Genomic DNA, 15427 nt, shown 5'->3' with positions numbered 1-15427 from the left:
GGGCCGTACTGAAATGAGAGGAAGGTGCTCATTTGGGCCTCTTTTGTCAAAACTTCGGTAAAAAATTTAAAAGCGAAGTAAAGCCTAAATGAACCTATAAATATATTTCCTTTGAGAACAACAGGATTCAGTTATTGCATCATTTTGAACTTCCCATTAGAAGCTTAGAGCATCTGTATCGCTGAAACTATTAGAGTTTCTAGTCTGATATAGCAGTTTCTAATTCAGTTTCACAGATGTGAGAGAGCTTCTTATTCAAAAAATATACAGTAAAGGTTCTTATTTAGAAAATGTTTATAAACTAAATGATTGGCTCAAATTATTTTTCTTTTTTAATTTGTTGCTGATATGACTTACTAGAAACTCTAAAATTAATTTCAGTTGAGTTACTGGAACGTAGATGCTCTTACAGTATCAGATTAAAGGCTCATTGTTTTTTTTTTTTGAAAAAAGTGGATGACCACCTGTTTCAGTTGAAACATATAGGTCCTTACATCAAAATAGACATAGTTCGGCATGAAAAGTAAAAAAAGAAGCAGCATAACAAAATGGCGTAGGCATAACTAGTACAACAAATGCCAGAAACTAGAGTAGAAAATTTAAGATAAAAGCATAAAAACTAATTAAAGGCTCATTGTTATCATTGCATAACAAGCTAACTTCTATATGTGCGATATTATTTGTTCACAGAATCACAGTGATCTAGTTTTTCAACATGTATTCTCTCTTTGTTACGCAGTTTAAATGGGAAGAATCCATTCTAAATTTTCATCTTGAGAAATATCTAATTACATGAAAGCCTGTTTACTTGTTTTATTTTATCATGCCATCAATAAAAATGCCTCATGTCAATCTTGTTTTGTCAAGTGACAGGTACAGATTTGGAAAAAGAAATAGAATTGACACTTACAAACGATGCGACACGCTCTTATTGATCGACAAGCCGGATATAAATTACTCCTCGATCATTATTGTTAATTTTATTAGGCATTTAAGTTGGTAGAATATCTTCTTAATTATGTGAAGTTGCCATTTTTGCCTAACACTGTACCAGTAAGATGCTGATGTACCGGTGTACTGTTGCCAAGGACAAAAGAGCGTTATATACAAGCATTGCATTTTCCCCAAAAGATAATTTACTTTGCAATGAAACTTCCAAGCATGATGAGAACCGCTCATTAAAAGGGCTTAGCATTGGCAACTTGATACTTTTAGTTTTAGCACCTTTTCCATGGAATCTTGGAATGAAAACAAATACGGCTAACCAATTATTCAAAGACTACTCGCCTTTTCAATCATCCAAGTATCATTATTACTATTATTTGGCTCTTTAATAATTCCCTATTTTGATACAATATGGTGTGGTTTTCATCCTTTTTTTCCCTTTAATATTGTTCCAACTTTTAGCATGGATCCATTGTTTTTTCTGCCCAAATTTTTATTTCTTGCATTTCCAAAAAAAAAAAAAACTAAAAGATCAACTTTTCTGGAGAATTTGATTTTTACCACGGACGCATAACACTGGTGCGGACCCAAATGCTGGGATCCGCACTATGCCGATGCGGCCCGGGAATGAGGTCCACACCAGTGTTTGGCCCAACCTTTTCCTTTATTTTTTTTCTTACCTCGATTTCAATTTTGAAATTGAACTTTGGGGCCCGCGAAAATTTGCATATCTCAGAATATGCAATTTCCAAGGAACAAACATAATGTTTTTTTAGACCAGAAAAAAAAAAGGAAAAATGTTGGGGCCGCACTATGTCGATGCGGATCCATATCTGGAGCTGCATCGGCAAAGTGTGGACCCCAGCATTTGGGTCTACATTGGTGTTCTGTGGCCGTAGTAGAAGTTGAATTCCCTAGAATCGGAGTTTTTTGGTTTATTCTTTTTCCGAAAATGGTAGAAATAAAAATTTCGGATTTTTTTTGTTAGTTTTGTTCCAATATTTATTATTAGTTCTTTTAGAAACACAATTAAAAACATTATATTCTTTCTCAAAGTTTGGTTTATGATCTTGTAAACATGAACAAAAATAGGTTCACCCAAACAATTGAAGACACATCTCTATGTTCGATGTAGGGATGGAGCCAGACTTTTAAACTATGACGGTCAAACTTGAATAGAAGTAAATCGTATAAAATTTTTATGTAGATAATGAGAGTCAATTTAACAGCACTCATAACATTTTACTCTAAATTATATAGAAAATCACACATAAATACGAAAAAAATTTAAAAAATAAAAGTCAATTGACCCCATTCATTGTACATGCATCCACCCCAAGTCCGATCTATATGTATTTTACATAAAAACAAGGAATAGTGAATTCATTCTGCTTTTGGTTGTAACTTGAAGTGTTGATTTTGTCTCACTAGAAAAAGATTAGCAGTGCCGTGGGAACTAAAACTATCTACAAGAGGGCCATCTTAATTGAATGGTTTTTACCCATAGAAATAAATTACCATGGAGGAATTATTCTTCCACAATGCATGGAAGGAAAGTTTGAAAGAAAAGACCCATTGTTCTAAGATACTATTCGGCTTTCAAAATTCCATCAGATTGTCTTTTCTTTGTTTCATTAAATCTTTCCAGTATGATGTATGTAGTCAGTATTTGTACTAAATCCAAAATAATTGAGATTACCCTTTAAAATAGGTGTTTTTTTTTTTTTTAAAATCAGTGGTTACCCATCAGTTTCTATTCTATTCTTAATTTATAAATAATCGAAAACAGAGGATTTTAAACACTCTTCGTAATTCAGAAGAATTACGTAAAGCAGCCATTGAGCAGCTCGAAAAAGCTCGAGTTCGTTTCCTCTCTTCCATTCGCTCTCCACTTGATAATCATATTTTTGAATTTATCTTGTTTCATCTTAGAAAAATCTTTATTGTATCATTTCAATAATTTAATGGACTCTTCTTTTATTGAATCAATATTATGCAATTAGAAAATTACTAACAAAAATATTATTAAAGAATCTTAGAATTCTTTAAACAAAAATTACTATCATCTCCCTGCCATCCCCTTTAAACAAATTATCCTTAGTTAGGATCTTTTCTCTGACCCAACCAAAGAAAAAGGTTTAATATTGAATGGAATTAAAGCCTGTCAATATTGTTATGCTAGGTCGATCAACCAAAGATATCGTATCGCACTGTACTGATCAATTTATTCTCATCCTCAGTTAAAAATGGGCTAGTATACATGGTGTTTTATGCTGTTCTGGTAATAATAGTTATAGGTACCATAGATGTGTACTATGGTTTAGCTCCTGGCATTGAAGAGCCTATATTTTCACCAACAAATAACTCCTAAATATCATGTCTATCAAAATCATAATAAAATTGGTGAATAAAATGGAACTAACCTTGTTGTTATCTCCTTGAACTGCATATCTCAGATTATCCGAAAATATAGAAAGTTCCGTTGTAAACAACACAAAAAGTATAAGAATACGCTGTGTATTTTGGAAGATACACTTAATAAAATAAGGTAAAATAGGTTAGGAGATTAAACAAATTAATATCAAATAAAAGGGAATGCTTAGTAAAACAAATTGTTTTTTGTGAGTTACTTATTATCTTAGTATTCTTCTCTGCTTCTCGCTGTCGATGCAGCTACAATTTGCGTTATGGTGATGTACCTATTTAGTTACACATGTCACTGTGTCAATGAGAAGAGAATCCATTACCATCTCATCTTTTTAATAGGAAGCAGCTGGTGGAGCTTACAAGTACTCCACATGTTTTACTTAAAAAGAGATTCCAAGATACTGAGGTCATGTCTTGTATAGGATTAGGATGTCTCATTTATTGGCCTATCTTTTTATCTTTTACTTTAGAGAAACCTTTTTTTTTTTTAATATCTTTACTATTTACAGAGATTGGTACAACAATGAATGGTTTGTTAAAAATAAAGTTTTCACCTCCTTGTATGCCTATCCTTCTCATCATAAACAACAGTAATTCTTAAAAATTACACACAGAATCAAATAAATGACAGCAACATACTTGAGTTAAAGAATATAATGAAACCAATGAACTTCTCGTTATGTGTACAAAATGTGCTTTGGATAATATAATTCTTCTGGCAATCTTATCCCTCTTTTCTATTGTTTGATAGCAGATACCCTCCTTTATGATGTGTGAATAGTTGCAATTATTCGGTTTCCCTCTAGTTTTACAGAGTTCACTTGATAGTTCTAAGTAGATCTAAAACTGTATATTTCAGGCCAGACATTGAGATGATTTTTGATTGAGCAGCTACAATATAATAAAGGTTGTTAATATTAAGTGATTTAAAATAGACAGTCTAGATGTGCAAGGAACTACACCATGATACCTGGGCAACAGGAGATGAACCAAAACCCTATTCTGAGATGATATTTTCAATTGAACTTTACTCTCTTATCTCTCTTGAAAGATACCATCCCTCAAGTTGACCCCAAAATTCTCTCCATTTTTCAAATCAGAGGATAAGATGCTGCCATCTTCTTATATTTCCTGCAAGTGGCATTGCATGTAACAAGAGCCAGGACATGTGTCTTCCACCTCTCTCTTTTGCATATTTACCGACACTCTCCTCACGCTATTTCTGGTTCCTCTCAGTCCCTTTTTTTGGCCTTTTGCCAATTTTTCGACTAATTTGATTACTTCTCGAGAAGGTGCATATCATTGTTAAATCACTATCTGTAGTAAATATAATTCAACAATTATTGTAACATGTGCTCATAGTATTCCACGCTTCACTTTCAAGACTTTCGAGAATCCAACCGACATTATTCCTTCAACTACAGAAACCTTTTAACGCAATGTGAAAAATGTCGGGTTATTATGTTCTTGTCTTATATAATGCAGCTAATGCATGATTCTCTCTCCCTCCCAAATCACATAAAGAGCTCCTTAAAGGATTTTGGAGGTTTTACCCATCAAACTTAGATGAACAACAAGAAAATGAGGTTTTACAATCAGACCAACTACGAATCATTAGATAATTATTTTCACGAAAATTCAGATGAGCCCAAGTTTTACCCAAATTCTGTTACTCCAATTTCAAGTCGCAGCGGTTCCAATCTTGCAACCTCTTATGCTGCTGAAAGATTCATGGCTATACCTGAATTTGATCATCAATTTAGATCAATCCCTACGTTTGGTAAATGTCCACCGAAACCAATAGAAGCAGATTCAAATGGAATTAGTTATCCAAATTTCTGTGATAATTTTATGAGGTCCTATGAGAGAGATGCACTGGAGTCTGTGCCAAATAACTCTTTGCATGGAAATGGAAGCTCCATAAACATGTTTTCGTCCGAAGATGCACGCATGGTTTTCCAACAAGGGTTTCGTCAACCTTATGTAAGTATATTTATAATCTTCTATGTTTCTTCACTGTGCCGAAACACTTTTTTTCTACTTCTTTGCTTGATTCTGAAAAATGAAAATCATCAGCTTTATGAGCAAAAGGAAACTTATGTTTCATTCATATATAGCTCACATGGACAGAATTTTTTTTTTTTTAATGCCTGTTTCAATGAAGAGTGGATCAAATCCATTCAGTTCTGTTGGAAGACCAACTCTTATGCACCAAAGGGAGAAGAAGTTAGTGGGACCACCGATAGAGATCTCCATTATGTCGCCCAATGTTTCATCCACTTCCCCTGTTGTACCAAATAAAATACGGATTAGGTGGACTCAAGATCTTCATGAACGGTTTGTTCAATGCGTGAACCAGCTCGGTGGTGCTGATAGTAATTTTTTTTCCTCTATTTTTCACGCTCTATTGTAAAATTATGTACTTGCATAATTACAAACTGTGACAAGAAAGGTTTCTTGACATCTTATCCTCACTCACGTTGGGTATTACATGTTCTCTAGTTACCAATAATTTAATGGTCTGTACTGGTACATATAAAAGTAAGAAAAATCAACAAGCTTATATATCAGTATAATTTATTTGTGATGCAGAGGCAACTCCAAAGGGTATTTTGAAATTGATGAACATGGAAGGATTGACAATTTTTCATATCAAGAGTCACTTGCAGGTACTTAATAATTCTTGTTGCGATTTTCGCAAAACCACCACGTGTTATTCCAAAATTGCAAGAACTGAAGTTGCCTAAAGAAAATGGGTAGGACCATAGGATCAACTTGTAATTAACAATTAAGGCATCAGAGTCCACTTGCAAGTTGACATACTACAATTCTTATTATTTTTATTTGAATTAAAAGATATAAAAAGAAGAATGACTTAATTTTGCACATTTTATACTGAATTTTTTTATTTTAATTTTTCACAGAAGTACCGTACTGCTAAATACATGCCAGAATCAGTAGAAGGTAGATCTTTACCGCTTATTCTTACAATCTTGCATCTATTTCTCCTTTTGTAAATCCAGTCTGCCAGTACTGATCCTTCTTTTCCTTTTATTTACTGTCTTGGATTATGTTCAGGAAAAATGGAAAAGCGAGCACAAATTAATGATAGGTACATATCACCACTGGTACTATAGTGTTGTATGCTTATTTCATTAATCTCTTAATTATAAATATATATTTCTTATTTGATTCTTTAGCTGTTTGAGTTTGAATGTGCTTTTCCAATATAGTGGCATAGAAATTACAGAAGCACTACGAATCCAGTTGGAGGTACAAAGGCGACTTCACGAGCAACTTGAGGTATATATATATATTTCTTTAAACTCATGGGCTTGAGGGTTTTCCCCATTTACTTTACACATTTAAAAACAGGAACAAAATTCCCTTTTTATCCTTTCAAATTTCTTGAAGAATTTGTGCTTTCAATTTTAATTCCAGCATTTTTTAAAGTCGTCAGTTGGGTTATAATGGTTATAATTAGGTCCAAAGAAATTTGCAATTGAGGATTGAAGAACAAGGAAAGAAGCTACAACAAATATTTGAAGAGCAACTCAAAGCGAGCCGGAATATGATCGAATCACAAAGTTTGGATTTAGATGAAACGGAGACGATAAATACTGGTAATGGGTACGAAAACACAAATTTCCCTTCCAAGAAAAGTTAGATAAATGTAAGAAATGCTGGGTGCATATTAGTGAGATTTTAGCTAAAGAAATTGTTGTAAAAGGTTATAGAGTGCACTGTAAAATCTGAACTTGTATGAAAACTATACTAAAATGTTCAAAATTTATATCATAGTATCATCATTACTGACTTTGATGGGACTTGACATGGATTTATAGAAACTTGTTTGTTAGAATAATTGTAATCAGTACAGACTTGAGGTTGTTTACTTCAAGTCTCTCCTTATTCTATCTAACTTCCTCTATATTTGGAAAAGCTTTGAATTTCCTATCTTTTTTTCCCTATGGAGAAGCAATGCTACCTGCAAGAATGAAGGAGCCATCAGTGTGTGATTAACATCTCAAGACAGAAACACAAATTAAGATGAAATAAACAATGTCAAAATATCCTCTCTTTTTTCGTGACAGTGTTTTTTTCGTTCGAAAGAATAGTAAGATGACTTGTTTACTTACATGGATCAAAGTTAGCTGCACACTTAGCTGGCAGCTGCATAGCCAAGCTGCGGTCCAGGCCAGCAATTGGTGGCCCGTTGATTAGCATGCAAAGGCACGGTTGACCAAGCACCTTCAGTGCAGTGCAACAAGGCTCATTTGGCGGCTCTGCAGCAAAAGCCGCAACCGCTGGTCGGCATGGCATCAGCTGAAGCACCGAGCCAACAAAAGTGCTAGCGCACAGTTGGCCCATTGTTTGGTCCGTAAAGCTCAATAATAGAATGGCTAGTAAGAGTGCATTGAGTAGGTTTACTCTAGGAGGCTTGGTAATTAAGGATTTCATTATTCTGAAGATTTTATTTATTGTTTCAGGAAACTTAAAATATGAGATTAGGCTATATATAGAAAGAGATGGGGTGTGTCACGTGTGTGTGTGTGTGTGGGGGGGGGGGTCATCATGGAGTTAACATGGTACTCGTTTGGTGAGAAGGGTGATTTGTGTGTGCACAGGATTGAGTTTGAGGGTTAGGTTTACAATAATCTAGGAACTCTATAACCTTGGTTGTGGCATTTTCGAATCTGAGCCATTCAAATTAATCAATCCTGACCGTCCAAATTTATAACTGGGGTTGTGTTTTATTAGATTTAAAAAGATCAAATTATCTAATGACACCGCAAATGCAAGTTTGATGGATTCATTATATCCTAAATCCAAATAGAAAATTCAGAAATAGATAATAATAATGTTCATTCTTATTTACTCATGAGCCTCCCAAGTGAATATTTGTTTCTGATATCTTGTTCAAGGCAAATTGAGCTAGGTCACGATAGCACAGTTCATCAATCAGGGATAAATCAAAATGATTGTATATTACTAACATTGTTTCTTCATTCTGTTATTTCTCTCTTCTTCTTCTTCTTTTTTTTTTTTCTTTTTTTTTTCTGTTTTTAGAAAAGTTTTTCTTATTGTAAATACATTGAAGGGTTACTTCTCAAAACCCTTCAACTTTTGTAAACCAATAGCGGTTAAATAAAATAAGAGCTTGATTCCTGTTCCTTACTAAAAAAAAAACAGGGCATGGTTTTCACTTTTCAGTGGGAGACGAGATAATTGTTGATCCGACAAATTGAGACGAGTACGTGCAAATCACAGATAAATGAAGATTCAAATGAAACTAAATTTGCCTTGAAATTTATTTATGCTTGAGGAATAGAATCAAGGAGAACCAGATTCCAAAAAGATATTTGTACTGTTATGACAGTAACTTTTGTGCTTTCTCCATTGGACATATCCAGTTTCATTATTTTTTTCCACCCAGATAATATATTTTTTTCAATTAGTTAGACATCAACATCAGGTATTCAGGTGCATGAAGCATATTTTGAATAGCTTAGTGATTCTTTTCTCAGATTTTCAAGATATGGATATAAGATCGAGGGCCTGCTGGAGTGGTAGACTGGTAGCTGGAACAGAATATAAAAAATTCACCTAAAAAAAAAGTACTATTGTTTCTAACAAAAATGCAACCCTGGTTGATCCTGGCCAGTTAATGTTACTCCAGTATTCATGTCTATTAGACTGAAATAAACACTATGCATGACAATGGTAGTTGGAAAACACTGTTCGTCTGTTCGACATATGAGTTAGTTGCCATAGTTTCCCAGAAAGTACCAAAATGTATAATTGATCAATATGCAAACATGCAACAGTGAACTGAAAGTACACAAAACAGTCCTGTCTTAATTCATTTTCATTTTACCTATACATCATGTTCAACGACACCTCCTCACCCCACCCCCTATCCCTCCCCAATCAGGCTTAAGCTACATTAAAAGCTTCGCCTCACCACCACAAAAAAAAAAAAAAAAAAAAAATTCAACCGCCAAAAATTGGGAAATGGAAACACAAAACAAGAAAAAATACTAAAAAGTTACAAAGACGAAATAACCAAATCTAAAAAGAACAACAATTGCTCTTGGATGGCGTACCAGTATGATCCTGGCCTGACGATATATCAATATTCGTACCAGCCAACAGATTGGTGCCTTCAAGCTCATCCTCACGGCCCGCCAAAGCCTTCTTGCAATGGGTCTTGTATATCTCCTTCAGAACAGTCAGGAATGCATTCTCCACATTCGTCGACTCAAGCGCCGACGTCTCGATGTAGAAGAGGCCCTCGCTTTCTGCGAACTCCTTCGCTTCTTCAATGGAGACAGCCCGCTGGGTCACCAGGTCAGACTTGTTGCCAACAAGAATGACCGCAATGTTTTTGTCGGCATGCTCCCGCAGCTCCTCGATCCATCGTACTGTGTGCTCGAAGGTCTGTGGCTTTGTGATGTCATACACCACCATGGCCCCTACCGCACCGCGATAGTATGCACTCGTAACAGCACGGTACCTGTGTTATGGATTTGAAATTGTGAAGCTAAGAGTCTATGAAAAATATGGTTTGGTTGTTGATTTGTTGCTCCTGAGCATGGTAGCAGAGAAAATAAATTGGTTCAAATTAAACCATGAACCTATTTCATAATTTTCCCAAGTTAGATTCTTGTACGTGATGGATTTGCATGTTTAACATTGGCAGTACAGAGAGGAGAGAAATTAGATGGTCAAAGCAATCTGGTAAACTAGCCAATGGATACAAGTGACGTTTCATTTGTAATTGGTACCATTATGTGTAATACAAACATAGTATCATTGGTACCAGTACTTGAAGCATGACTTCATTCACAAAGCCTCAAATTAACTATCAGTCAGCTTGATCGAAGAATTTGGTATGAGATATTGCTACTGGTTTGATTTGATCATAAGAAACTGTACATGATGAATAATACAAGTTGTATAGCAGATCTGATGCTTTTCCCTTTTTCGAATATTTGAGTTTTTCTTTTTTGAGATTTTGTAAACTGATTTACAATATGACCAGCTCCTTTTTTTTTTCCAAAATTAACCAGATTAAGTATTGCTTAAGCATGAGCTCCACTTTCTGCAATTAGTTATCAATTTATTCTACTATTCCAAACCCTTGGTTTGGAAATTGCAGCTCAACTATCAGTCAGCTTACAAATAAAATACCAAAAATAGAAAAAACAAAATGAAAACTTGTCATCATGAATTCAATTAATTTGCCTATCCTTAATTCAATTAAACACAACAATACCAGTAACAGCACAGCAGTCAGATTGATTTTATTGATGCAAAAATCGAGGTTACCACAAACAAGAAGGGGAAGTTAAGTACCTTTCTTGGCCAGCAGTATCCCAGATTTGAGCCTTGATGGTTTTCTGATCAATGGTCAGAGTTCGAGTTTGGAATTCCACACCTATGGTTGCCTTTGAATCCAAACTGAATTCATTTCTGGCGAATCTCGCCAGCAGTTGCGATTTCCCTACAGCTGAATCCCCAATCAAAACCACCTTGAACACATAGTCTACCCGTTGATTCATCTCTCTTTCTCTTTCTCTTCTCTCTCTCTCGTTCAAGGCAGCTTCGGGATTTGACTAGATTAACTGGGAATACCAATGGAATATAAATATGAACGTTTGAAAACTTGGAACCGATCAAAAAAAGAACAAAAGACTTTTAGAGATATGGGATTGGTTTTTGTCCAGAGGGCTTTGGACAAAGCTTCGTCCAAACTCATGCTTAAACGTCCGATTTGCATTGAGATTCGTGCAAAGATATTTAAAATTTAATAAATTTAAATGGCTCCTTGAATCTAAATATTTACACGACTTTTGATGCATATCGGACGATTCAGATCAGACTTTGGATGAAACTTTGTCCAGTTGCGTTGCTTATGACGTCTCACGTCAGATCTGGACCGTTCGTTCCATAACTAACAGTCCTAGATTGGTAGTGCAAAGTTCTCGCCGTTCGGTTTATTTGTGTTCTCCTTTTGCTATGGATTTGGAATCGAATTGGGTGACTTTGGGCCGTTTGATTTAAAATCGTGGATAATATTAATTTGCTCTGGATTGTTTACAAGAATTTTTTTTGTCATTTGATTGTTTAGAAGTTAGATGCGTCATTTCACGCTAGTTCTGTTCTGTCAGAAGTGAGATGCGTTATAACGAAATATTCTGTTATAATGATACAATACTTTTTTTGAGAATTTTTTTTATTTTTCTAGAAAAGATACATTATTTTGTTGCATTAATACAACAGAACCTGTCAAGACCAATTCCCATTAGTTTGGTACACTGACTTTTGTTATAATATAACTCTTTTCAAAATAACATGTTTTTTAGTTACGACTTGTTCCATGTGCGTCATAATGAAATCACTTCCATTATAATCGGGGGGGGGGGGGGGGGGGGGGGGGGGGGGGGGGCGGATACATTGAAATTTAACTGGGTTTTTTTTTTTTAATATATTAGCCCTCTCTATATGTAATATAAAAAATTTAGAGAGATTTCAATGTAAAATTTGATAATCAGAACGCGGACCAGCGTTTCATTTCCATTTTGCGCTGTGAAAAAATTAGTGCGCTGACAGTGCTTTAAAAAAAAAAAAAATCTCTTTCTAATTGGAAGGATCAAATATAGAAAAAAAATTAAAATTAAAAGAAGAAGACTTTTTATTTCATTATTAGTGCTTATTGTTTTTTCTTGGTTGTTGACTTCAGAGGTTTTCTCCTTTTCTAAATCCATCTTTCATAAGATAGTACTTTAACGTATTTTATAACTAATTAAATGGATTAAACTAATTTGGTTATTAATATAGGTATTATTTAGTGGTATGGGTTGTTTATCTTTGTTGTAAAATAATACATATATTAGCATACATCTGTGAGATTACATAAAAAGGAAGTGGCAACATCATATATTGGATTTGGCTACAGTGCTATGGATTACATAGAGGGCTATGGTGCTACGGCTCAATATTCGAGTTTTCAAAATTCTAACGGTCGATTCAAACCGTTCATCTTGTTCTCCATATTAATATGTGTTTGGAGACCAAATCTAAAAAAATAGTAAAAAAATTTGATCTCCAAACACATATTAATATGGAGAACAAGATGAACGGTTCGAATCGACTGTTAGAATTTTGAAAACTCGAATATTTATGCAATGACAAATGGCGAGCCCCTCAATATGGAACTGTCATTTGTTGTTGCGGCTTTTCAAAGACCAAAAATGCACTGTAATATACTGAGGATGACACTTACAAAGTAGCAAAGAGCAGCCATGTTGATCATGCAATTGTAATATGGAGGGAACATTGTGCATGCTGTTTTATTGTGGCAATTGATCGATCATGCAATTCGTAATAGATGAGATATTGTGATAATTGAGATTTTACGAAGAATGAGAAGGCAGCAGAAAGAAATCACGAGAACGAGAACACGAAGCAATTTACGGGATCGACAAATCTTTATTCAGAAGTTAAACATAAATTTTTATATGGAAATGTAAATGCAAATAAAATTTTAAAATTTAAAATTTTATTTTGCTATTTGTTTAAATAGGTAGGAAATCATTTGATTTTGAAAATTCTGAATTTCAAAAACAGTGATTTTTTACCAATCTAAAAAAGTAGTATTTAAAAAAAATATAAAATTTGATCCATAATTTTTTTTTAAGATTTTCTACAATTTTTTTTATTCTGCCAATGGACTAATTACCAAAATTAGTTTCTAGAAGTTAATGAATCTAAATCTGCTGCTATTCTTATAAAATAGCAAAATCCTACTATCTTTATTTTCTCTATTCCTCTCTTATTCTCGTTTTAATTCTTCTTCTTCTTCTCTCTCTATAATGCAGCAGATTTAGATCTGGATTCAACGGCTATTGCTTCAGTTTAAATTTAACAGTGAATTAGTTTAAATTTAAATAGAATTATTTCACACATTTTGTCAGCATCCGAAATTGCTATACTCGACACACAACTTGTTCGTATTACATCTGCAGGTCTTTTTTATATCTTGTACATAAAGTGTTAAATTTTTTTTCTCAGTTTTATAATACTTCATCAAATTTAGAACACAGGATATAAATATTTTTACTATCGAATACAATCACATTTTTTTAAATATCAGCAATTTTAAAGTGTAAATAAGAAATGCATATTACAAGGAGCATAGTTATTAACAAACACACCACATCATTACTAAATATATGATAATATGCATCTAATTAGGGGTGCACAAAAAATTCGAGATTCGTGATTCGATTCGAGTTCGATTCGAAAAAAGTTCGAAAAAAATTCGATTCGAAAGTAATTCGGTTCGAAATTAATTCAATTCGAATTCGAACCGGGAATGATTCGATTCGATAGGTTCGCGAATCTCTCAAGGTTCGAATCTCCGATATTAATCTGAACAGTCCATTTAATTTACGCTTGTTATCTGTTATTTCTCCCTCTCGCTCGCACTCTCACAGGCGACCTAACCTAGCCGACTTTCTTTTCTCTCTCCTCTCGCGAAGCTCTCTCCTCCGACTGGCGCTTCTCTCTTCTCCTCTGTTATTCACTAACTGCGGTTACGCCTCTCTGTTGCGAAGCTGCTGGTTACGTTAGGTTTTTTGTAATTTTGATTCTCTAACTGTTTTTTGTAATTTTGAGCCAGAAAAATCTATTGATCTTAATTTGTGCTACTGATAAGTTTTTCTGATTTCTGAAATGAAACGAGCACAAGTGCTTTTTATATAAAAAAATTGATGCTTGCTTGGTTGACGGTACTAGTTTACTAGTTTACTGGTACATTCTCAGTTTCTGGTTGCAATTTCAATTTGATGCTTGCTTGGATGGTTGTGTAATAAAAATTAATTCACTAACTACTGTGTAATCTCTGTGTTATTTCATATCTCTGTTATTGTACTGTGTAATCAAATTGTTGAAAATTGGTTATCTTAACTGAAAATTACTGAAAATCTGTCTCAATTTCGAACTATTTCGAATTCGAATCGAACCAGTTCGAATTAAACCGAACCGAATTCGAACTGGGTTTTTAGGTTTGAAATCATTTCAATTTCGAACCTAGTTCGATTCGAATTAATTTCGAATTCGAATTCGAACCTGGGCAAGTTCGGTTTGGTTCGGTTCGTTTGCAGGCCTACATCTAATTATAGACTGAGCCAAGTGTATACAGAGAAAGACAACTGCCTACTCCTAAATTTAAAAACTGATATAAACTCCATAAATATGTGTTGTTGTCTATTATTGAAAAATAATTTGCCTACTCTTAGACAACCCAATTCACAATCTACATTCTTCTCTATTTTTTTTCAATAGCCGATTTCACGCAAACTCGCTCCGCCATATGCCCATATCCTTCATTTTCTTGCAAACCAGCTCCGCTGGCCTAAACCCATCTAGAAAAATCACAAAATGCGATTCTGAGAAAAAAAAAGTCAGAGATCACAAAAAAAATGTGTATTTGTGTGTATGCATACTATTTAGATTGTCATGACTCAGGTAAAGGCGAACTCAGAGGCGTTACCTGACAGTGGCAGCCTCAGTAGGGAGTGTGCTATGGTAACTCTTAACTTTTTTTTGTAATTGTGAATTAATTTAGTAATAATTGTTTCAAAACTTACAAGCAATTGGTTTAGAATTGACTTGACTATCCATACAAGGACTTAGTTCAAAACTTTGATGTCCCTTTCTATTATTTTGGTTTCTTATTTATTTTGATTGACGTTGTGATTCTTGTTATTATTGAAAACTTTGAAATTGATCAATCTATGTAATAAACTCTGAAATTACAATATGTACCGATTTTTTTTTTTTTTGCAACCATATATATTCTCCCTTTTTAGTTGTCTTAGTAAATATTTTTACCTAATCTGATAAGAATTCTGACTACGCCACTGCCTCTAATATTAATATACATATACATCATTTATTTGTGCGTAATCTTCTTATTTAATAATAGTTATCTTTATACATAAAACTACAAAAAAAAAAATAAAGCAATCATATTTGAAGAATCAAG

General features: G+C 34.0%; 3 protein-coding genes across 4 annotated transcripts; 1 reads left to right on the top strand and 2 right to left on the bottom strand.

The window, feature by feature from the left end:
- Positions 1–4438: 4438 nt before the first annotated feature.
- On the top strand, positions 4439–7165 carry LOC144569424 (myb family transcription factor RLI1-like). Of its 2 annotated transcripts, none has more exons than XM_078319772.1 (7): positions 4439–5355; positions 5537–5747; positions 5965–6041; positions 6297–6336; positions 6451–6500; positions 6606–6675; positions 6857–7165. In XM_078319772.1, the coding sequence occupies exons 1-6, from the start codon at positions 4939–4941 to the stop codon at positions 6672–6674; spliced, it is 864 nt and encodes a 287-aa protein (XP_078175898.1). In that variant the 5' UTR covers positions 4439–4938; the 3' UTR covers position 6675; positions 6857–7165. The 2 variants fall into 2 exon arrangements, with proteins under 2 accessions (XP_078175898.1, XP_078175897.1); XM_078319771.1 differs by having other exon boundaries at positions 4481–5355; positions 6451–6484.
- Positions 7166–7277: 112 nt separating this feature from the next.
- Positions 7278–7892, bottom strand: LOC144569426 (Bifunctional inhibitor/lipid-transfer protein/seed storage 2S albumin superfamily protein). Its single transcript, XM_078319774.1, has 2 exons — positions 7512–7892; positions 7278–7360 (listed from the first exon to the last, which is right to left on the bottom strand). The coding sequence occupies exons 1-2, from the start codon at positions 7831–7833 to the stop codon at positions 7341–7343; spliced, it is 342 nt and encodes a 113-aa protein (XP_078175900.1). The 5' UTR covers positions 7834–7892; the 3' UTR covers positions 7278–7340.
- Positions 7893–9211: 1319 nt separating this feature from the next.
- On the bottom strand, positions 9212–11026 carry LOC144569425 (ras-related protein RABA4a-like). The gene is made up of 2 exons (XM_078319773.1): positions 10732–11026; positions 9212–9889 (listed from the first exon to the last, which is right to left on the bottom strand). The coding sequence occupies exons 1-2, from the start codon at positions 10935–10937 to the stop codon at positions 9445–9447; spliced, it is 651 nt and encodes a 216-aa protein (XP_078175899.1). The 5' UTR covers positions 10938–11026; the 3' UTR covers positions 9212–9444.
- Between the last annotated feature and the right edge of the window lie 4401 nt (positions 11027–15427).

The sequence above is a fragment of the Carex rostrata genome, chromosome 18, assembly GCF_964058835.1.
Source record: "Carex rostrata chromosome 18, lpCarRost1.2, whole genome shotgun sequence".
NCBI classification, from domain to species: Eukaryota; Viridiplantae; Streptophyta; class Magnoliopsida; order Poales; family Cyperaceae; genus Carex; species Carex rostrata.
The sequence above is the reverse complement of the archived record's forward strand: the minus strand, read 5'-3'. Positions and strand labels throughout refer to the sequence as shown.

Coding starts and splice junctions, on each gene's coding strand:
- LOC144569426 (XM_078319774.1), bottom strand. CDS start 7,833: ATGAAATCCTTAATTACCAAGCCTCCTAGAGTAAACCTACTCAATGCA. Junction 7,361..7,511: donor TGCAGCTAACTTTGATCCAT/GTAAGTAAACAA, acceptor TCATTCTTGCAG/GTAGCATTGCTTCTCCATAG.
- LOC144569424 (XM_078319771.1), top strand. CDS start 4,939: ATGAACAACAAGAAAATGAGGTTTTACAATCAGACCAACTACGAATCA. Junction 5,356..5,536: donor AAGGGTTTCGTCAACCTTAT/GTAAGTATATTT, acceptor GTTTCAATGAAG/AGTGGATCAAATCCATTCAG. Junction 6,485..6,605: donor CGAGCACAAATTAATGATAG/GTACATATCACC, acceptor TTTCCAATATAG/TGGCATAGAAATTACAGAAG.
- LOC144569425 (XM_078319773.1), bottom strand. CDS start 10,937: ATGAATCAACGGGTAGACTATGTGTTCAAGGTGGTTTTGATTGGGGAT. Junction 9,890..10,731: donor GATACTGCTGGCCAAGAAAG/GTACTTAACTTC, acceptor TCCATAACACAG/GTACCGTGCTGTTACGAGTG.